The following is a 23548-nucleotide window of genomic DNA, read 5'->3' as shown; positions in this document are numbered from 1 at the left end:
TGTAGGTCTAAACTACAGGGAAGCCAACGTTTAAAATTGAGCTGGAGCAGGTCAGAAATCTATGGTAAATTTGCTCTTGAACTGTCAGATGCTGATTTGTTGACCTGGTTTAGGACTTTACTGGGCCTTTCCACTTGAAACAAAAATTGCCACAAAGGTCACAGTCTTCTCCATCAGCATAAATAAATAAACCTGAAAATGTGAAATAATTATTTCACTATAGCTTTAGTGCCCCGGATGAACGTAAGAAGATGGATGGATGAATGGCTTCAGTGGTGCCATTATTCAACTTCATATGTGTGATTGTTGTCAGTTGAAATGACTTTAAAACATGAGATTAATATTGTGGAGCCAATCCCAAACAGATAATGATATGATTCAATTACATCATTAATTTTGACGTCATCAAATTCTAGAACGTTTTATTGCATTAAAAGCCACAGCACATACATTTCATTGAATTTGTCAATGCATTTTGTTTCATTTTCATGATCATCGACGTTGTTAAACAACATCCATATTTGCATTGTTATGAAATGATTATATTGTGTCCTTACCATCCACACAGGAGGGTTTGTTGCGTGTTGTCCCGGCCACTTTCCCAGGTAAACAGGAGCATTTCACTGTCTGTGAGCGCTCCTCAATGCGGTTCTTGTTACAGCACCGGTGAGCGGCGATCACCTCACACGTGCCTCCCTCTGCACACACAGAAACAGACACAAGGTTAGAGCTGGAGAGCTTCTCATTTACTGCAGGTATGTTCAGCATGTTGCTGAAGTAAAATATAAACAGAAGACGTAATTCAATACAAGGACATATTAGGGAGCAGCATTCTGATCATTCACTAAGTACTTTCACTGTAAGTGTGTGTAACAAATTGGCCCTCAAGGAATCTCAATTATATGGTCTAATTGCCTCTCAAACTGACGGTCCTCGCTCCATACCAATCAGCTATCTGTCCACTTGTGTTTGGTTATCACCGCTCTAGACTTTTGTCTTGTTCATTTTGTTCATGGCAGCTGCATTTACCGTACTTAAATTGCCCAAGTTCCCTCAGTGCTTTGCCATCCGAGGCTACAGTCCACCACTACATTAGCTCCAGAGCAAAGGTGACATTAGTCACAGCCTGTGCTGTACAATAGGAGTCAGTCTGACAAAGGAGCATGTCAAAATAAATTCTGGGAGAAGAAAAGGTGATATGTGCAGATGGCGGCAATGGGTCAAAATAACAATAGGAATAGAGCTCTGGGGAAGGGGAGGGGAACAGAACTGCGGGACATCCTGCAGTGCAAGGCAGTGCTAGAGGACAAGGTGTGTCTGCTGCCAGCGGCCGGCCGTGCCAATGAGTAATGAGCAAGCCACTGGAAGTGCCCCCTTCACACAATTATAAAGAGTAGGGCTAATGCAGCCAGCAGAGCAGCAGCACAAAGACCCTCCATCACTGCTCCCCTCTCTCCTCACGCCTCAGGAAAAAACTCTTTATCTTCTCTTGACAGCCACCGCAACCCACAACAATGTCCAACAATTCAACTGGAGCTCATCCCAGGACAGAGCTGGAGATGGGAGACAAGAGATGTACAGTCACAGGGTTTACATGCTCTTCAAAATGCAAATACAGAGACCGTATTACCATCCATCTTATTCACTCATGAGGACAATATCATGGCAGACTCGCACCATATTACACCTGTAAGTTTCAAGCAGCAGACTAGTTTGACAACACTTTCCTTCTCCCATTCCTATCAGTGTCTGTGGCAGGCTGACCAAGGCCGCAAATGCCTGGATTAAAAGGCAAACATTTGCAGTCCTGCTGGACTGAGCTGCCAGGTGGTATTAATGTCACTCTCTCGCTGCCTGTGTTAAGATTTTCCTCAGCAGAATACTATAAAAGAGAGACTGCACAAGTGAGAAAAGATCTCCGGAGAGGGCAAAAACACACAAACTCCACAATGTGTTACTTTGTGAATATTTCACAGCCTCCTGATCTACAGACTGGCTTTCAGGTTGAGGTGACTTCTGATGTGCAAACTTTTCTCCGAGATACTAAATAATTAAAGAGGCACTTTATTTCTGTCCACTCCAGCTGAAGTTTTACTGAAACACTATCACAGTGGTGCACCGCATATGTTTTCCCCTATATATAAGTCACTGTTTATCCCTCAGTATTTTATAAAATGTCCAAGAGCTAAGTGACCAAAATGCAAAACTTGACTTTGAAGAGCCTGACTTCTATAACAGGAGAGCTTATCAGGAGCGATGATCTGTCCTTACTGTAACTTTTGATGATTTGTTCAGGAGCAAGTCCTCGTGATTGAGCTCATCAACAGTCTCAGGCTGACTGCACTTTTACTATTAGAGCCGGGCGAGATGAATCTGAGCCATCTGGAAAGTGCAGGGTAGTGTGAATGACTTAAGGCAGACACTCCGTAAATAGCCACTTGGACCTTGACTATCATTTCAACCAGGTAAAAAAGATGCTTCCCATAGCTGGTAAATTACAGCAAATACTGTATGTTTGTATGTATACATGAGTCCCAATTATTTCCTACCTTAATGAACTGAATATTTACGTGTGCATTGCTGCGCGGTATTGTGTGGCGGGAGCTTGAGACAGAGTATAGCCTGTGATGGATGCAGTGCTCAGTCTGTCAGGCTGCTAAAGGGGTTAAACCAAGCCGCTAAGATGGAGTGGGTGGTTGTGTACTCCAGCCTTTAGTGAGGGGAGGTGAAGGGCATCCGAGGGACCACTGGCTGGCCATTTTTCTTTCGGTGGCCCACAGTGACAGCAGCCATTAACTGACTGGATGAGGTGATTATGTTTAAGAAAATCGATGCTTCATTGTTTTCAGCTTAGCCCAACGGCCAATTAGAGTCGGCTAATGAGCGGCTGCTGTGAAATGTGTGATGGAAACGGACGAAATGGAGGAAAATGGGGAGTGTTTTAGAGTTAGTGCCATATGAAGTACCTCTATACCCTAGCAGATATCTATGAAGTGCTTTTCTCTGTTGAACTGCGCTTCATTTATTTACCAACACACGACAAATGAATTCATAGATTGCCGCTCATCGCACTCCATCTAGCAATTTCTGACAATGAGAACAACCGTTATATGGTCACTTCCACCCAGAATATCCAAAGTCATTCAACTGCAGTTTTACCTTTCTGCGTACAAGTATTCATGTCAGATGGGCGATACGCCACAAACATGTATATCACGGTTATCTTGGAGCCAGATTTCAATTTATATTTGATAATGATTCATGTAAACGTAGTAGGGTTGACGAGAGTAGGAAAAGTCTAGCTACTAAAATATGATATCAAGTACATTGATTTGTGTCTATTTGCTGTATTGAAATCAGTATTTAGTATCAAACTTTTTTAAATTGAAATCGAGTTTGACATTTTAGTATCGTTACCACGGTACTTACTATATTTATATTGCATTGAGTTGTCTTATTTTCAGTCTCAATTCCATGTTTTCCACGTGTCCCGACAATGATATTATGTCAATCCAACCGAAATGTGTTAAATCATGTATTTGTTGATGTCAGACAAATAAGGAAAATGTACGGTACTTATTTGAAAGTCAATAATCAGCTCTTTTTGTTGCATTTTTTTTTATTTCGGTGTAATCCCTCATTCGTCCAGGCGTGTTCCATAGTATAAAAAGCTTCAGTTGTAGTCATCTGGACTCAGTTAGAAAAAAATAGACGTTTCGACTCTCATCCAAGAGTCATTGTCAATAAAAGAATTTAGATCGAGAACTCCGATATTAATACTGTTCTGTGGTAAGACCCGCCCATTGGGAGGAGCCTTCCTGAAGTAGAAAGAGTTGTTTGTTTCAACAGAAACTCCCTCCTTGTATCTACCGAGCTAGCCTATTCAGAATTTTAATGGACTATTAGAATCCTCTTTGTCTTTGTGAGACCCTGGCTCAACCACCCTGAGTACCTGATTAGCATCTAAATGTCCTGGGCCTGGTCCTCTACCTTTCCAGGGGTTCAGTATACCATTATAGATACCAGGAAGATTGAATCTTAGCCCTCCATTTCTGTTTAAAGAAGGTCTTTCTTTTTTAACAAAAATAGCTTCCTTGACTCCTCTTTCAAACCATCTTTTCTCCCTGCTTAAAACCTTCACCTCACCGTCTTCAAACGAGTGATTAGAGGCTTCAAGATGGAGATGCACGGCACTCTGAGGTCCTGAACTTGTATTTCTTCTGTGCTGATAAAGCCTCTTGTGTAGAGGCTGTTTCGTCTCACCTATGTAACGTTCTTTACAGCTTTCTTCACTGCATTGGATCGAATAAACTACATTGCTCTGTTTTTGAGTCGGCAACTTGTCCTTAGGATGAACCAGTTTTTGTCTTAAAGTGTTTCCTGGTTTAAAATAAACAGGGACTTTGTGTTGTCTAAAAAATTTCTGCAGTTTTTCCGACAGGCCAGACACATAAGGGATAGAAACACCCTTCCTTCTCTGTTCAGTTTCCCTAGAAGCAGGACAAAAGGGAAACTGAACAGAGAAGGAAGGGTGTTTGTTACATAGGTGAGACGAAACAGCCTCTACACAAGAGACTCTATCAGCACAGAAGAAATACTAGTTCAGGACCTCAGAGTGCCGTGCATCTCCATCTTGAAGCATCTAATCACTCGTTTGAAGACGGTGAGGTGAAGGTTTTAAGCAGGGAGAAAAGATGGTTTGAAAGAGGAGTCAAGGAAGCTATTTTTGTTAAAAAAGAAAGACCTTCTTTAAACAGAAATGGAGGGCTAAGATTCAATCTTCCTGGTATCTATAATAGTATACTGAACCCCTGGAAAGGTAGAGGACCAGGACCAGGGCATTTAGATGTTAATCAGGTACTCAGGGTGGTTGAGCCAGGGTCTCACAAAGACAAAGAGGATTCTAATAGCCCATTAAAATTCTGAATAGGCTAGCTCGGTAGATACAAGGGGGGAGTTTCTGTTGAAACAAGCAACTCTTTCTACTTCAGGAAGGCTCCACCCAATGGGCGGGTCTTACCACAGAACAGTATTAATATCGGAGTTCTCGATCTAAATTCTTTTATTGACAATGACTCTTGGATGAGAGTCGAAATGTCTATTTTTCTCTAACTGAGTCCAGATGACTACAACTGAAGCTTTTTCTACAATTTTTTTTTATTATACACTACATTTTCAGATTTTGGCATATCCTCAAAACAACACTCAAAATGTTGACATTTCCCCCCTCGGCAGATCCTTGCATTCAGTTCTACACACACTTTTTTCATCTGGAGTGCAGCATTCTAACAATCTGAATCCTTTTCCCCTGTCCTGATCGTGCCCTGACACATTTCTGGCCTTGAGAGTAAATTGTCCACTAGGGCTGGAGTTGTGGCCACTTATTCTCACTGTGAAAAGCTCTCCTCCAAGTGAAGCCGATGAATAATAAAAGGTAGCCCGGAGCAGGATGGATAGCAGCAGACTCCACACTTAACACGTTTAAAGAAGCGGGGCCGATGCCAGCGCTGGGAGCTTTATGTTGTGCTATACATCTCAGCCCATAACAAGCCGGGTTAATCTGGACCATTGTTAACCCCTTGTTTGTTTTATCCTGCGATCTTTGACCCTCATGTCAGTTGGTCAGTAGATTTTGCCATCGGTCACAGGTCACAGCAGCGGCCTGTAGAACGTTGGAGTGTACGTGCTTTTGGTGACCTCTTCCAGGGCTGCAGGCTGCTTTCAGGCTGACCCTTACATGGATGCTTCTCACTTTCTCTCCCCAGGCGGCGGCAGCAGCAAGCGCAGTAAGTGGACCAGACAAACAGAGTGACCACAGATAGCACCCCCAAGCAGACCAAGATAATGTGAACAAGGGAGGAGAACTACAGTGGGGGAAGATACCAGAATACAGCGCTGACTCAGAGCCCAGGACCCAGACTTATATGAGTCAGACAAATTAATGGTGTTTTTTTCCTCTCGGCTGTTGTCTCAGTTTAACGTTGTTTCACACATAGAATACTGGCTCTTGATTACTTATGAGAAATAATAAAGCATTGTTGTCTCACTGCGTAATCAGCAGTGAGACAACTGAACTTTTCACATACAAAAATCTAAAAATACCTAAAAATGTACTTCAGTACTCATTTAAAATTGTGCAAAAACGTTACACACAGATTTTGAGAATGATTGAAGTGTCAAATTGTGATCTCTGGTGATTCATTCAATATTAGTTGTTTGGAACGGGAAAGGTCGATGAATATGACAATGTTATGAAACTTTACCACATTATATGACATTTATCTAAATATCAAATTAGTTTATTGATTAATCAATTCACTTATTTCAGGCTATTTACAGTCTCTATAGCATTGTGTCAAGTCTTTTTAGATAAATTACAACTGTGTAAGTTTCTGAAGACCCCAAAGAGACAGTGGCTGGAATGGCCTCTACAACAAGAACAGATAATTCCATTAGTACAAATAGAAGATGGACGGGTCGATTCTTAATCACCTGTAAGAGTTTCCTCTCCTGGGCCCGTATCAATAGCAGTTCAGCAGCATGAAATGAGGCCGGTCTGAGGGGAGCCATGTGACAAACCGGATTAAGATGGCCTCTGTAATGCCCTGGCACACACAACAGTCAGTGCATAGCCAGGGCCAAGTCCAGGCACACTACTGCTGTTCACAGATATTATAGCTTCAACGTCACTACTGCCTTTCATTACCTGCTATTTCACAGGCAATGAAATAGATGGATTAAAAAAAAAAAAAAACAGTCCTCCAGTTTGGTTGATGGTTGAAAAAGATACGGTAGGTGTAGTGGGTTGGCACAATAAGGAAGTATTTGACTAGTCGTAGGATGCATTCACCTTTGTACATACACCTCATTAAATTGGGATTGAACCTGGACTAGATCGGGAAAAAAATCAAGTCTACATCAGAATTAGACTGGGCTCAAAAGGGTACCAGACTTGTACAAATGTGAACGCATCCTTAAGCAATTCAGGAAATGACCAATCTTGTCCTGTTGATGTGTTTTTTCTTTTTAGTATTGATGCCTGTTCAAATGAATATCTAGTTTTGATTGTTTCAGTACCTGTTGGCATATTAGAGGTATTAGAGGTGCGCAGTATATTGAAATTTAGATATTGTGAATGTTATTTTAAAGTACATGTCAAGTATATTGTGTATAGTAAAAAAAAATGCTACAAAAGGAGCTGAAGTACTGTATTCAAGTAACAAGTTGTGGCAATTATGTCCTGTCTACGTAATTATCATTTACAATAGAACTTTTACTTATTTACTTATTCCATTGCTACTTTTACAGACTTTTTAGAACAACATTAAAAAGTTATAGCCTCCAGACGAATGGACAAAAGGAACCATTATGTTAAACATATGCAAGATCTAACCCAGTTCTGTGCTTGTTGAGGTGCGCAAATGACACTATTCTTTTAAAAGCACAGTGAGGGGTACATTGAATTTAAATATGGGATCGAAAAATAATGCCGCAGTAAAGGCTTGTGTCCCTTCACCCTTGTGCTGCTTATCTTGTACACATGACAGCGGGCCGAGTCCAGAAATAGTGACTGCAAAGCAACAAAAGTGAAATATGGAAGGTCGTAAACAGCGTTAGATAAAGTCTGTGGCTCACTTTCTCACAGGTTGTCTTTGCTGAAGTGGGAGCTCTTCTGTGCCATTACAACCCAGTACATGAGAGCTTGCAGGTGTATCTATGATGCTGTGCTCTTTTAGTGCACCCTTTAGCACAGTTGGAGCTGCATGACCTCTATCCAATGCCCATATGACACAGGTCAGTGCTCGGCCTAAATGAGAATGTGGTGTCAAAATGAGGCACTAAAATGTCCATTCAGAAACACAAAGCAGCCTTTAGCACAGCTCCAGAGCAGCTTTCAGCATGTGGGCTCTCGAGGAGAAAACAATTGTATGCTGTGAGCCTTGGAAAATGACCAGAGCTTTCACCTCTTCAAGGTAGAAAAAAGTGGGAAATGGCTAAAAGTAAAGTTAGCTGCATATTAGGTGACATATTTACCCAGAGTGAGGCTCTAGATGAGTGGTTTGGGTTCAGTCTGAGTCAGACTGGATCATACACAGTGCATTATCTGATATACATAATGCATTAGGAGGCACTTATCATCAGATTATAGATGCACACAAAATCCCACAGCAGTGTGCTGTATGTAAAGAAAGCGCACTTTGTTGTGGAAATGATCTGCCCACTGTCTGCAGTGTGGCCACGCGGTATGCAAGTCCACTGTGCAGAGTGTTAATAAAGTTATCCTCCGTATGAAGTTCATTATGGCAGCCTGCATAGGGAATAGCTATAAAGATGAATATTAGTCTTTTGTTCACTTTTTAAACAACTCAAATACAGTGTTAGTTAATGAAGCTTTGCCCAGTAAATGTAATGTTTTATTTCATCAACTGTCAACTAAAGAGTTAATGATTGGTCAACTAAAAACATGCACGGTGCATCGATTAATCGACCTAAGCTCTAAAACTATTTTTAATTTGACTATGCATCCAAAGTACACTTTATTGTCCCTGTAGGGAAATTTGCCCTCTGCATTTGACCCACTGTTTAATGCCGTGGGGGCATCTCCTCAGAAGCAGCGCCGTGGATCCAACTCCAGGTCTTTATGGCAGGCTAGGGTCAGAACTACCATAGCTGGATTTTACCTGTTGTGCATATTTTGTGCGTCTGATCAAAACTGCACTCCCAAGATAATAGCTACAGAGCTACAGAGACAAGTAAATTATGTTTTCAGTTGTAAAAAGATATATTAAACTCTTGATTCACCCCAAAAACTCCAGCTACATCACTCCTTTCTCCTTTCTACAATGGTCAACATACATCTTTTATAATTCCAATGCCCATCAGAGGAAGTCAGATCTCTCCGTCACTGTGGAACTCCTGGAGGTTTCTACTTTTTACCAAAGAGGCTTTGTAGTTTTTCCTTGTTGCGAAGGAGGTTCTAAGGACAGGGGATGTTGGGACTTTTGCTAAAGTCCCAACATTGTTTAATCTGCTTTCATTTTTGCTCTTCGAGGCAACTACAATTGTGATTTCAGACGTTACAAAAATAAATTGAACTGAATTGAAATTGAGTGGTATACAATAGATCCCCTTCATAAATTGAACATACTTTTCATGCATGGCATCAGTTTATTCTATTAAATCATTGTTTGCCATAGTTTGAAAGACACAAATGCAATACTAAGATGCTGGGAAGTATATTAAACACTGCACATCAACACATACACAGCACATGCCAACCTGCGTCACTTTAAATACACAGCTCAATTTTAAGGAGTGTAGACCCATTCTTGCAGAACTTGGCCACATTCCCATATGATCACTTGATGTAATAATCCGTAGATAAACCTAAGCAATGTCAAGGTGAAGTCAGTGGTAATCATCAGGACTGACGTTAGCCTGGAGCATCTGGAGCAAATAATGAGCGGTCAGTGAGAGCCTGTGGCACTGTTCACACATTCAGTGTGGCTGTCAAACACTACCTGTTTCACATGGGATTGACACAAGGCCACGACACGTCTTAGGTCAACATCATACTGTGCTGTTTGCAGAACCGGCAAACATCCTTCATTCCCACACAGGTTTGAGCGTGGCTTGAGCATAGATCCATGTGTTTGAGGCTGTGTGGTCCTCAGAGCATGTGCAGACCTCTAAAAAAGAAGCTGCTGTTCACTCTGGTTCTAAAAGCTCATGTTAGAGAGCGGAGCATGAACGAGCTTCTAAACACGGCCACAGACTGAGCAGCTGTGGGAAAAGAAAAAACATGCTTCCTGCGCAGTATTGCTCAGCGGCCAGTAGGGGCCACTAAAAGACACCGTGAATTCAGCCAAGCTTCAGCAGCAGAAGTGATGGGAAAACAGGCTTATTTGGATATATTTCTGAAGAATTTAGATATATTTGTTTTACCACTTCATTTTTACATTATCATGTTCTGTTTTTTTCCCCATGCACCTATGTTCTGTTATAGGCTATTGATCACAATTCAGAAAATTGATCTCCCCTTGAGGATCAATAATAGTAATAATGAAAGAAATCAATACACTTAACACTCAGCTTTTATTTAACAATGCTGAACAGGCTGGTCCGTTTCCTCATTCATCTGCTAAACAAGGTGTAATGATGAGTCTAGACTTGACATCATTAGACACAGAGAGTGGATGCAGCTTAACAGCTATGGGGACTAGAAAAAGAAAAAACATTTAAAAAACGGTTCTAAATGTCTTCTCGGCATGGTGTGTTTGTGTGTGTGTGTGTGTGTGTGTGTATGTGTGTGTGTGTTTGTGTATGTGTGTGTATTTGTGTGTGTGTGTGTAGGTGTCTGTAAGTGTTTGTGTGTGTGTGTGTGTGTGTGTGTATGTGTGTGTGTGTATGTGTGTGTGTGTTTGTGTGTGTAGGTGTCTGTAAGTGTTTGTGTGTGTGTGTGTGTGTGTGTGTGTATGTGTGTGTGTGTTTGTGTGTGTAGGTGTCTGTAAGTGTTTGTGTGTGTGTGTGTGTGTGTGTGTGTGTGTGTGTGTGTGTGTGTGTGCGTGCGTGCGTGCGGGCGTGCGTGCGGGCGTGTGTGTGTGTAAATCAAGTTGATCTTGGAATAGAATAGATTTTATATCCAGATAATTATAAAGTTAGACAATATTATGTCAATCCGGCAGAAAGTTAAGTTACCCATTCCTTTTCGAGCATGTATTCTTTATTTATATGAGTGTGAAGAAGTAATAATGTTATTGGTTTTCTTATATGCCAGAAGTCTGAGGGCGAGACCACCTGAATCAGATTGTTGCCGTCTATTTGAGACTTGAAAAAAAATGTCTATTAAAAAAGTTTTATCATCAAACCAATGTGTAATGTCTCTAAAATAACAAAAGTGCAGAAATATCAACTTATATCCTTTATTTTATTTTAGCATTTTAACTATTAACAATATATTTGATATTAACATTTTGCATAATCTTCAAACAAAATATACATAAATGATCTAAATTTCAATATCTTGGCCACCTCTAACTACATATCATCTAAATAATCTCATTGTAAAACTTGTACAATGACTCAAATAAATCACTTTACTGTTGCATTTGACCTGTCTAATTCTGTATTCTTACTAGTCAGATTAAATCTCTATAACTGCTTTTGTAGGCCTAGTAGTGACAGTTTAGTACATACACAATATTCTCATTCATGAAAACCAACATTGACCTTTATACAACAATCTAACAATCATATCAAAACCATACAATCTTAATTAAAATTGAGTCAGCATGTGAAATGAGTGTAACCTGGTACTTAACCCTGCTTCAATCAACCAGCAAGAGATAAATGTTACACAATTTGAACCGAGGCAACACCAGAGAGCGCCAGTACCTTTCTGTGTTACCAGGCTAGGAGATTGCTTTCCAGTCTATTCCCTTTACCTTTGGGAAGGAATTATATCTATGACAAATGACTGTGGCGGAGCTGTGCGGCGGGCGCGTTGAGGGGCCGCTCCGAGAAGATGGGGGAGCGCCGTTATTTGCCGAGTCTAAAATCAGAACAATATGAGAACTGGAACACAATTTGGCGTCGGATTACTCACCGCAATATCCATCAAAACACAGCAGCCACAGCAGCCAGTCACTCAATATCATTACTGAAGGCTTGATAAGCTTTTAAGCCTGAGATAACATCTTGATGAGGCGACACAAGTGGGATAGCAGTGTTTGTATTTCAGAGCCATGAAATATGAAGCCTGATTTCCCACCGCGGCGCAACTGAGACGCTTCGTTATGGAATTGATTGACAAGTTTATTGCGGTACACAACAAAACTTCTCAATATGTTCAGATCTGGGTTTATTTTGCGCTAAACACTGACTATGTTGTGGTGCATCTGCCTCATGTTCCCTCACAATATTTCAATCAGACAGTTTTCACTTTCCTGTGTTCTCTATTCAACATTTTATTACCGCTAAGAACATCTCTCACTGAAAGCTCGAACCTTCACTCTTTTTACTTTAGAGATTGATTGCTTCATCTTCCAAGGCAGCACTCTGCTCGGGGGAATCAGTCGGGAATTGAAATATGTCGCTATTTAGTCGCCCAAACTCTCCTCTATCAACAAGATTAAATATGCTCTGTAATGAATGACACTAGTCTCGCACCCATTAATTATAAAGATTAGAATCGGGACTTGGTTTTGAACTTGTGGCTGCGCTGCTTCTCAAGGTCGGCCATGCAGCTCTTGCTTGATAAAGATTTGCGGCAGGAGCCCTTAGTAAAATGACTTATTTGATGGCTTATTCAGTCATCTTCCTTTGCATATTCTTCAGATGAACCTCTCAGACAAATTGAATGATAATAACTTCACATGATAGTACAATAACAAGTAGCGTTGCCGGCAGGAATACGAGACAAAACTATTGTAAATATGGGTTCTGTGTTCTAGTGCTAGCTGCCCATATCAAACTGATTTTAACTGTGGCAAGATCTATGATACAGTGGAATTTATAGTTTTTCACCAATTTATTTTTGAGAGTTTGTGCTATGGCTGCAACTAATGATTATTTTTGTAGTCGACAAGTGAGCAATTTGTTTTAGTTTTTTCTCGGTTAGTCAACTCTTCGCATGATTATTTAGTTTCCACTTTTAGACACATTTTTAAATAAAGGTTGAGATATGGTGACTTAAGGCTTATAGACAGAGAGTATTTATGCATAAAGTTTATTATTGATTAAATGAAATGCCAATGAAGAGGCGGATCTAACTGCAGAGAATCAGGTCTGCAGTTTTTAACTCAATGGATTTGTTTCTGTTAATAAACCGTTTTGGATCAACATCACAGTTAACAATGAAGAAAATGTGCAATAATGGTCTACATATGTTATAGCTTAACAAACATCTCGGGAAATAAACCTCATGGTTTCTTTAACTCTGATGTCGTTCAGCTGTAGTAACATTTAGTTATTAAACATACTGTAGTTAGTTATTAGGGTTACAGTGTTGGGTGTGGGTGATTGTTACAAAAATAAATATCTATTTTTTGTTGCATAATGTTGCATTATAACAATATTTTAACAGCGCATCAGGGATGTGATCAAATGTGCCTGTAAATGTCCTGGTTGAGGTTCAAGTATCACACAAAAACATGAAAGGACTTTCAGTCATGTAACAGTTTGACTTTCATGTTCTAACCATCAAGTGCAGAATTACTCCTTTATTATACCTTTGTTTGGGAGATTACACTAGATATCTCTTTTTGAGCAATTACCCATTTCCGATATATCGCCATCCCTAATTTTTGTTACATGGGTTGTACTTATTGTAATGACCTGTACCTATAAATATCTAGTCTGGTGTAAATAAAAGTATCACACAAAAAAACAAAAAACAAAAAAATCTATCAGTAAAAAGCATCACAAGTTTGACATTTGAAGGAGCTGTAGGCGATATCTTGTGGCGTGAGTGACAGGCTGAAGAGGGGGTGAAATGAGTGGCCGTTCTCCTCATCAGTCTTGCTTCTACATACCTCCAAATGTGATCTGTGGCACCAGAGTGGACTGTGAAATCATGGGGCTGCACATCAAAGTGTGACTGCACTCAAGACGCATACTAATGCACCCAGACACAGAGGGAGGCGAACGCTGCTGCTACAAGTATTTGCACCAAATGGACTCTGCTGGCTATTACAGAACATATTTTTATTAAAACACAATGGGCATTAGATAGTACACACTTCTTGGACCACTATGTACAGATCAAATGGGCCACTACTGTTAATAGCATCACTTTTTGGCCGAGCGCCGCGGCTCTGCAGACACTCCTCTCCATAATAGTACTTGGTATTTTTCAAATAAATACCTCCCCCCATGGTGAATGTTGTTTTGAAGTCGTATAAAAGGAGCCGAGTAAAAAAAAAAGTTTCAAATAAAAGCACAAGCTGATATTTCAGCCGTTGTGATTCATCTGACAGATGAGTTTTAATTTGATAATTAAACCCTGACTAATTAATTTAAAGATATGTTTTAACACATTTCTGTTGCACTGACATATTGTCATGGACTGATTGTTTGAATATTGCTATCAGGAAACTTGACAATAGTCACTTTACCTGCTCTTAAACACTATTACATGTTACAGGCCTATAGAATGTTGTGTCATTGTAAAACCAGCAATAAACCAGATCTAGACCCAGTCCAAGCCTAAATAAAATCCATAAGATCTTTGCACTGGCTTATTACCCATCATTCCCACTATTACCGAGGGTTCTCATTTAAAAACGGTGCGTATGTACAAAATGGGGCCCAAAAATAACATTTTAACATTAAGGTTGCGGTTTATAAAAAACACCACTTGACGTGGGATTGTGCGGTTGTGTCCACAAACTCTGCACCTTGTGTACAGAGTTTTCAGAGACGAGGCAGAAGGTGATCTGCGCTCAGAGAGGAGAGAAGGAGCCAGCGTGAGGAAGTTTGTGTTTAGTGTACATTGAGCTCTCTTTACCATTACTTATTTCATCACAACTGCTTGTGAAGGGAATTAGGAGGGTGTTTTGTATGCATGTTACGCACACATGCACGGGAATGTGCAAGGTGCCGGCTCATTTTGTTTTATTTAGAACAGAAGCTGTAGATGAGGTTTATGTAAAGCAATAATATTATATCCATCAAAACACTGCTGTCGTAGGCATGGACCGTAAGCTCTGCCCCCACACACACATCACAGGGCCCCTTCGCCCACACACACACCGCTGTTCCCTCATGCACGCACACACACACACACACACACACACACAAGCTCAAACTTTCATGTGCACGTACATCATGTGAAACAAAACATTCGTAAGATTGCCCCTCCCTCTTGGTCACCATGTGTCATTCAAACCCACTCATTATGTCTCATGTTTAGGTAAATCTCTTTCACTCTCACTTTGCATTGTCCTTACATGGTGAAATGGAGAAGTGGAGGAAGCGTGATGTGCGGCGGACTTGAGGATGATCCGTGAGGAGGAAATTACCTGCTGGAGTGCGTACGCAGGGTTTTATAAATCAGAATATCTCCAAGTATGTGAAGTTTGGATTATCAGCCACATACTCGTTTAGTTTTTTATTTCCAATTTTTAATGTGTCTCCAGGTTTTAATGGACCACCAGATCAAACTCAAATGCCCACACATACCCCCTGCACTGAGCTGTTCCAACTATCTTCTCATTCACCCATCCAGCATCTCCAAAGTTGGCCTGAGTGGAGACACCTTGGCAGCTCATTCCTCACCCTGATGAAGCTGCTTGTTAGTTAGACAGACAGACAGTCAGTCGGTACCACAGTGTTCTCACCTGGCTCAAATGAGTCACTTTCATGTTTCTCACTACGGTCTTTTGCCTGTTAGGGGAATGTCAGGAGTGTGCAGGGGAATAGTGAGTGTGGATGTCTGGTGTATTGTTTGGAGGGAGAAGCGTAAACTCAATTCCATGAAACAACTGCTTTAAACTCGCCACAGATTACACAGTTGTCAGTGTTTTAGTGGGCTCAAAACACAGTATGTGTTAACGTGTTTTTCTTCCCGTGTATCTCATCATACTAGGGCCTTAGTCACACACAAAAAAATCACATTCCCCTACAACTGAATCTTATTGTACAATGGAACTCTCTTTGACGAATGAGGGATTACACGGGCCATGTCATACAGTTATTTAATGTAACAAATTGACATGTTGAAAAGCCCTGAGCAGATGTCAGAATAGGCCCCAAAATGACCACTATTGCAACATCCAAAGAGCCAGACACAGTGACTCGTTACATCCTGTTCAAAATATGATCAAACAATTTGGAGTGAAAAGATTATGACATTCATTCTTCCTCTAGCGCTTGTTCCCGTTTGAGGTTGCAGGTGTTTGGAGCCTATCCCAGTCACTTTGGGCCTTTGGCGGGGTACACCCTGGTCATGTAAACAGCAAATGCATCTTATTTCTTTGCGATTGTGGTCCCTATGATTATGATTACATCCCTTAAATATTTGTTAAGATCCAGACATCAGATAATAACCAGTTTTTGATGCAAGTAAAGAAGACACTGACACATTTACACATTCACTGACATAATTTGCAAGGTGAAAAATAATGCTCTAGGTTGATTCAGACTTGAGGCTGGGGAAAAACAAGTCGTTCGACCACTGGGTTGCAGAAGTACTGTATATCTTATTTAGTAAAGTAACTGAAAGTACTGAGAAAACATTTTGCTCACCATAAATTTGCCGGTTCCATAATTAACTCGAGCAAGTACTATTTTATTGTCACTGGAAAAAACACTCAATACACACCTAATCACAATGCAACTGGCTCGCTGTGACAACTCCAAAAAGAAACAGACAAGGTGGATTGTCTCTTCCAAAGACCAGTTAATCTGTTGAACAGCTTCCAGGCCTATCAGGGATTTCAACTCCCAACGTTCTCTAGCAATAGATACAATTTCCATTCAACTTCCAGAAGAGAGCCCCACAATCCCCACACTGCAAATCCCACTTCATAATAACTAATGCCCAGTACTGCACAGCACTGTTCCTCTTCTCCGTTTGTACCTCATTGCTTGTGTGCTTTTTGACTAATTTAATCACAGGATCAATTCTACATTAATTTGTACATTATTGCTTAGATCTGTCACCACACGTGCACTCTAAACAGAGGAAAACACAATAACTGCATTTGCCAGCTGTTTGAGGCACACAAATCAAATTAGGGAGCAGCTCTCAAGGCTCAGCAACAGATGGGTGATCGCAATGACAAGAGACTCAATCCCCAGCAGTTAGTGGAACGTGTGCTACAGAAAACAGGACAGCTTCAATTATTTGCACATTTCCACCGTGACACAGGTATTTTTACTGAGCAAATCTGTTACTAAAGTAAAAGTTAGTAAAAGTGTAAAATCAGGTAGAACAACTTTATGTACTTTGAATGCTTACAACTGTACACGATTGACAAGCCTCTCAAAGTATTATTGCAGTCTTTATTTGTTCACAACTTACACTTGATGGTGGTGAGGTATTTGTGAAGCCACAGCTGCCCTGGGGGAGACAGACAAAATAGGGCCTGCCAAACAGCACCATCATGTTCGCCTATCACATTTACGCATTAGGCAAAAGGTGACTTGTAATGTACAATGACACTCCCATCAGCTGGGACTGAACCACAGATCTTTATATAAGTTGGTAAATGCCACCCCATATTTTACTACCTAAACTACTGTAATTCTAATTGCATACTTAAAAGCCCTGTGTCTGACTAGGTTCCCTCCAGGTACTCTGATTTCACCTTCCACTTCCACTAAAAACATGTACAATAGGCTCCCCCCCTGAAAAAGAGATGCTACATCTCAGTGGGACTTAAAGGTGGTATGGACGATTTTTTTCAGCAATTTTTTTATCATATTTCCTCGTGGCGTGGATAAATCATTTGTCCTGCCACGTATCAATCATAAAATGCACCTACCGCTCACCTGCAGCCGCGTGCGGTTCGTCCCCATGTTTCCGCGTGCCTAAGCGCATGGATCTATCATAATATAGTTCCCTCAGTGTACGGGGCAAAATGAAGACGGAGAAAGACAGTTCGAGCTGACGCAGAAGTGGACAGAAATCTACGGGAGACGAGCGATGCGCTCCGTTGCGCTAATAAACAAATGCACGTGTGTGTTGTATCAGTCCGCACGGGGGAGTGCGCATGCGGACTTCCGCCTGCGTTCTCAAATCGCCGAAAAATCGTCCATACCGCCTTTAAAGGGTCCATATCATGCAAAATCGATTCCTGCAGTCTGTAGCTAGAGAAGAGTCTCTATCTTTCTCCTCGGATGAGCAGAAGGATGGGGCCTACTCACCAGGATGAGTCAGCCTACAGAAGTTTGCTGTACCCCCCCACTAAAATTTGTCTTACAAGGCCTACCGTATTTTCCGGACTATAAGTCGCACCAGCCAAAAAATGCATAATAGAGAAGAAAAAAACATATTTAAGTTGACCTGGAGTATGAAATGCAGTTGCAAGTGTGAAAATAACAAATAATATCACATTCGGAGTATAAGTATATAAGTATTAATATAAGTACAAGTCGCACCCTGCCAAAACTATGAAAAAAGGTGTGACTTATAGTCCGGAAAATACAGTACTTCCTTCTATTCAAGAGCGTCACTGTGTGGAGGCGCCACACCTTTGCCTCTTATTGAGCTCAGCTGGAGAATGGGGATAATAAAAATAATCCTGAAAATGTCATATGTTTTTAAAGATGGGGTGCCTGATTTTCACCTCGCGAAAGGAGTTAAGTTCCTGGCTCTCACAAAGCCTTTGGCACATCATTATTAACCACATGCATTCACTGTAGGTGTGTGCAGTTTTAGAAGAGCTTTTGACAGAACTTCAGACATTGAAATTAAACTATGTGGACCACCCAAGCCCGGCAAATCAGAGCAAGGCTTTTGGCTCTTACTTCTGGTTTGAATAGGAAGAGAATACTTTATTATTACTTGCAGACAGTGTGCAGCAGTCTCACAGTTGTCAAAATGTACAAAAAAAGTCAGGTACCCTAGACTTAAAGGGATAGTTTCCAGGTTTAAAGAAATTCTTGATCGACTAAAGACACGCTCTGTGCTTTGATCAAGTCAATTAAAAGAGGTCAACATAAGAATCTCAATGATCAGACCACATATTTGACCCAAAATGCATTGACAACACCACTACATCACAGGAGATCACAGAATTACAAATATGTTTTACAGAAAACCACTGGTGAACGGTGTATTTATCTGTAAAGCAGCAGAATAAACTCACAATTCCCAAATCTCAAACCAACTGACTCCAAGTCCTCTCCTTTTTGCTGTGGCCGATATGAATATTTATAATCCCAATAAAATAATGAGTCAACTAATAAAAAAAAAAATGTGGTTGACTAAGACTTCATTTATCAATTAATTGACTAAACGACTAAAGGCTGTAAACTTTTCCATTAAACTTTGAGGACTATGTGTTTCCTAAGTTTGTAAAATGACACAACACCATTCAAATGTTACTTTTGAAAATAATAACACGCAGGCCTGGACCACAGCCATTTAATTATCAGTCATCGATACTGACAAGAGCAAGAAACAAGAGCGAGTGAGGACAGATGGAACAGGTCCTGGCCAAAGCTCACCAAACTCTGTGTCTTTGTGGAACTCATCACACAAAGGCTTTTTTCTGCTTGCCGTCGAATCTGCTCTCGTGCTGACCTCATCATTACAGCTTTTCTTGGAGAACTGGCAATTTCTTATTTCGTTTTCTGTGTAGAGAATGTTTTTATGTGATAAACTAGTCTGTTTCTGGGTTAGTCCTCCTCCACAGGCTTGATTTCAGTCATGTAACTGCAACATTGCACAGCCAAGGAACAGTTTGACTTTCATGTTCTAAATTAATATTGTATCATTACTATTCATATCGGGGATGCATTCAGAAAAAAAAGGGGGGGAAATGATGGACTACTCATCAGTTCCGTGATATTGGTTCAGCTGATATCCAGTTTGGGCCTATAAGTTGATAGGCTTTTTACTGGGTAACAACGTCTCACGATGTTTGAACCTTGTACTACTTATAGGTACTTGAGGGATAAATAACAGTTATATAACACATTTGGATAATTTATGTCACAAATTATGTATATTTTGTGGAAATAAATTGTATTTTTAGTCACTAAATAGAGTCAGTACCAGAAAAACTGGATTTGTACAGCTCTAATTACAGTAACATGTAATATAAGGCTGCACTAGGGATTATTTTGGTCGTTCATTAGTCAGCAATTATTATTTTTATTTAGTTGAATAGGCACAATTTTATTTCTAGTGTATACATTGAGACCTTTTTAGTCAATTATGAACCAAATGAAGGTTGTAATACGGTGACTGAAAACGTCTAGATAATGAATGTAAAAATCACACATTGTTTATTCTTTCTTATGTAATTCGTGTGTCGTGTTTTTATCAAAAATATAATTTTTTTGTTTCATTGCAGAACATACCTCAACAATTTCAACTCCAACCAGATCCAAACCAGCCAATACATCAATTAATTTAGTCCTCGCTGTTTTTTTAATGACACCCCAAACTGTGACAGAAAAGAGCTACACAAACACCGTACCGTTCCTTGGAGTTTTGCTTCGCCTCGAGTCGGTGTTTAGCCAGAACAAAGCCCTGTCAAAACGCACTTCCTAATTCCGTGTGATCGTAGAAGCCATATGCATGAAGTAATGAGGCCGGGAGTGCTGCTGCGGCCCACTACCGTCCAGGTAATGAGAAGCGCACGCACGACGGTGTTCATGTGCGGAGCTACGCGGAATGTCCACTTTTAACGGCGCACTCAACATTTACAGTGACACGCTGCATACGTCGCGGGCCCGATCCAATGCAACATCGCCGCTAATGAATCAGTCAGTCCTCGAGCAGATAAACCGCAGTGAGCGCCTCGCACCGGCCGTCTGTCAGCATGATAGATTCTCTCATTTCTCCTAATAAGCCGGCCAGGAAGTGATTTATCCCCTGTGTGTGCACATCCTTATGACAGCAGTGGACAGAGGCGCGCAAATGGATGTGCGTGTTGAGTCTGAGGAAGTCTGGATGCAAGATTTTGATTGATTTGTTGGAAATGTAATTGTATATGTTGATTTGAGAAGTTCAATAAATTCATATGAGGAGATTAACAAATTTAACGAATCTAAAGTAATAAATGATAAAAGGGTGCACTGCATGCGTAACGTTTCTGATGGACAGTGTGACACCTGTCCATCAGCTTTGCCTAAAATATTCCTGCAGTAGGGCATTCAACTCGATTGAGATAAGTGGCTAATCATTTTGTGGCAATCAGGATTGCATTTTAAAAGTCCATCCTTTTAGAATGACCTGTCCCTGCCTCGATGGAGTCCACGTATTATTAGTCAGAGTCAGAATTACTTTATTCATCCTCAACAGGAAATTATTTTTGCTACAGGCAGCCACCCAGCCAACCATTCTGGCAATCAACATTTAATGCCATACTCTGGAACATTTCAGACAAAGCAACACCATCTCCAAGGAGACGAGCTGACATACCGTCCACCAGATTATTTTCAGTTTCACAAGGTTATTTTTTTTCCACAAACACAAAAAACAAATTTAATGAATGAATGAAGAGTGAGATGATCAGATATAGCATTTAATTTTAATGTATTAATACTTGACTTGCATATATATTATGCAGTATTTAAATTACCGTGCTTTTAAGACTATAAGTCGCACCCCGGCCATAACTATGAAAAAAGGTGCGATATATTTATACTTATATACTTTAACTTATACTCCGGAGCGTCTTATATGTGATATCATTTGTTATTTTCACACTTGCAACCGCATTTCATACTCCAATGCAACTTATATATGTTTTTTTCTTCTCTATTATGCATTTTTTGGCTGGTGCAATTTATACTCCGGTGCGACTTATACTCCAGAAAATATGGTACTTATATTCTACACATTTCATTTTGCATGCCCTTATTAGGCCCGAGCGCCACAAGCTGGCGAGAGGCCTATTAACCTCGTAAGGCCGTGCGAAGCACGGCTGCGAAAGTGCGCACATAGTGCAAATCGAGCGCGAAGCGCTCGCCCACTTCCAAACACTCACTAACGCACTCACGCACGCCCCGTGCATACTAATTATCCATCCATCCATTTTCTACCGCTTGTTCCCTTTCGGGGTCGCGGGTGACTGGAGCATATCCCAGTGACTTCGGGCCTTAGGCGGGAAACATCCTGGACAGTGGCCAACTTGTCGCAGGGCCAACACAGAGACATTACAGACAGTTCACTCCCACATTCATTCACTAGGGCCAATTTTTTAGAGTTACCAATTTTTACCTAACACATGCATGTCTTTGGACGGTGGGAGGAAGCCGGAGAACCCGGAGAGAACCCACGGTAACACGGGGAGGACATGCAAACTCCACCCAGAGAGATCATGTGATGTTGGTCTGGTCCGGGAACTGAACCCATGATCTCCTTCTTGGGAGGCAAGAGCGCTAACCGCCTTTGCCACCGTGCACCCGTGCATACTAATTAGTAGTAGGAAAATGGAACATTACCGTTGTAAACGGGCGAAGCCCGTGCAAAAGTGCGCACTAAACGAGCACTTCGCGGTCGTCATCCCCTTATAAAGCACTCATTTGCCCTAAGTAGCTCACCAATACGTTCCCCATCTCTTGCATGTTCCGTGCATATAAGCATGTAATGCAAAAAATGAACATTATTACTGTATAGAGGGCCAAAAACACAAAGTGGGCGGAGCCCACTCAAAATTAACGAAAGTACCCGTCAGTGACCAGGGACCCACACCATGAGGTAGGAAAGCGCGAGCGCTTTCCGAAAATGTATAGTTTATGATATTTGAAAAATGGGAAACATTGTTTTCGCATCGGAATATTATTCTTTCTTCTTTCTTTCTTTCTTTCTTTTCGGGACCAACCCCCCTATTTTTCACCCAGTGAACATTGACAAAAAGTAACAAAATTTGCACACCTCTAAAAATCGTGCCTCTCTACATTCTGGCTATTTCCCTTTTCTAAAATAAAAAAAAAATTGGCACGTCAGCGCCCCCAAATGTACCAAAAATGCATTGAGAGATAGGAAATGACCCAAAAAAAATCTGATCGTAGAATCATGAAATTTGGCGCAGAGGTAGATGGTGACAAGAGAAGTAAAAAATATTGTTACGGCAACACCGTCCGCCCAACCACATGTCGGCCATATTGCTTCAAAAATGGCTAAGCATGACTCGGGAGTTTTTCCAAACGTCGTACTTTTACGAACTCCTCCCAGGGCGTTGGCCCTAAAAAGCTGAAATTTGGTGAAAATGCTACTGAGGAGTGGGACATCAAAAGTTATTCATTGTCTGACTTCATCGCCACCACAGACATTGTTGATTCATTTCTCCCTGTGGCCCTCAGAGGCAACTGTTGTTGTGATTTTGGGCCTTACAAAAATAAATTGATTTGATTTCATTTGATTCAAATTACATTGATACCTCTCACGGTCTCTGTGCGGCGAAGCCGCAAACTGTAGCTAGAATTTCAGAAATCTCCCAAATTTAACATTTCTGCCGTTTGCGCAGATAAAGTCCGAATTGCGTCAAATTAGAATCAGTTGTTAAACTCTTTGCCCTAAACGTACTTGAAGTGAAATAAATTAATTTGGCACCACAGCGCCCCCTACAGATTTTATATGGAGGTTAAATGTTTAGTTTTGCGAAATTTTATGAAATTTGACACACAACTCAATTTAGGCATCCCCAAAGTCAATGAGACCCATGTCATAATTGTTATGGCTTTGCCGTAGCGATGACCGAAACCTCCCATGTTATTCCAATGGGGAAATCGCCAGAACATGTTTACACTTTAGACTTTCACGAACTCCTCCCAGGGCGTTAACCCTATTAACCTGAGATTTGGTGAGACTCATCTTCAGGGGTGGACCATCAAAAGTTATCCACATTTTTATTCAAAGAGTCACGGT

General features: G+C 40.8%; 1 protein-coding gene across 3 annotated transcripts in view; it reads right to left on the bottom strand.

Annotated features, from left to right (window-relative positions):
- The window catches only part of LOC140365315 (chemokine-like protein TAFA-1), a 146868-nt gene that overhangs the window by 26103 nt on the left and 97217 nt on the right, over positions 1–23548 (bottom strand). For all 3 annotated transcript variants that reach the window (XM_072451675.1, XM_072451677.1, XM_072451676.1), the window contains exon 3: positions 558–698. In XM_072451675.1, coding sequence (XP_072307776.1) covers positions 558–698 — 141 coding nt within the window. The remainder of the gene's footprint in view (positions 1–557; positions 699–23548) is intronic.

This window comes from Eucyclogobius newberryi, unplaced genomic scaffold (assembly GCF_026437365.1).
Source record: "Eucyclogobius newberryi isolate DKJ021-1_F unplaced genomic scaffold, fEucNew1.0.hap1 SCAF_19, whole genome shotgun sequence".
Lineage (NCBI taxonomy): Eukaryota > Metazoa > Chordata > Actinopteri > Gobiiformes > Gobiidae > Eucyclogobius > Eucyclogobius newberryi.
Note: the sequence above shows the minus strand (reverse complement) of the source record. Positions and strands in the feature narration are given on the sequence as shown.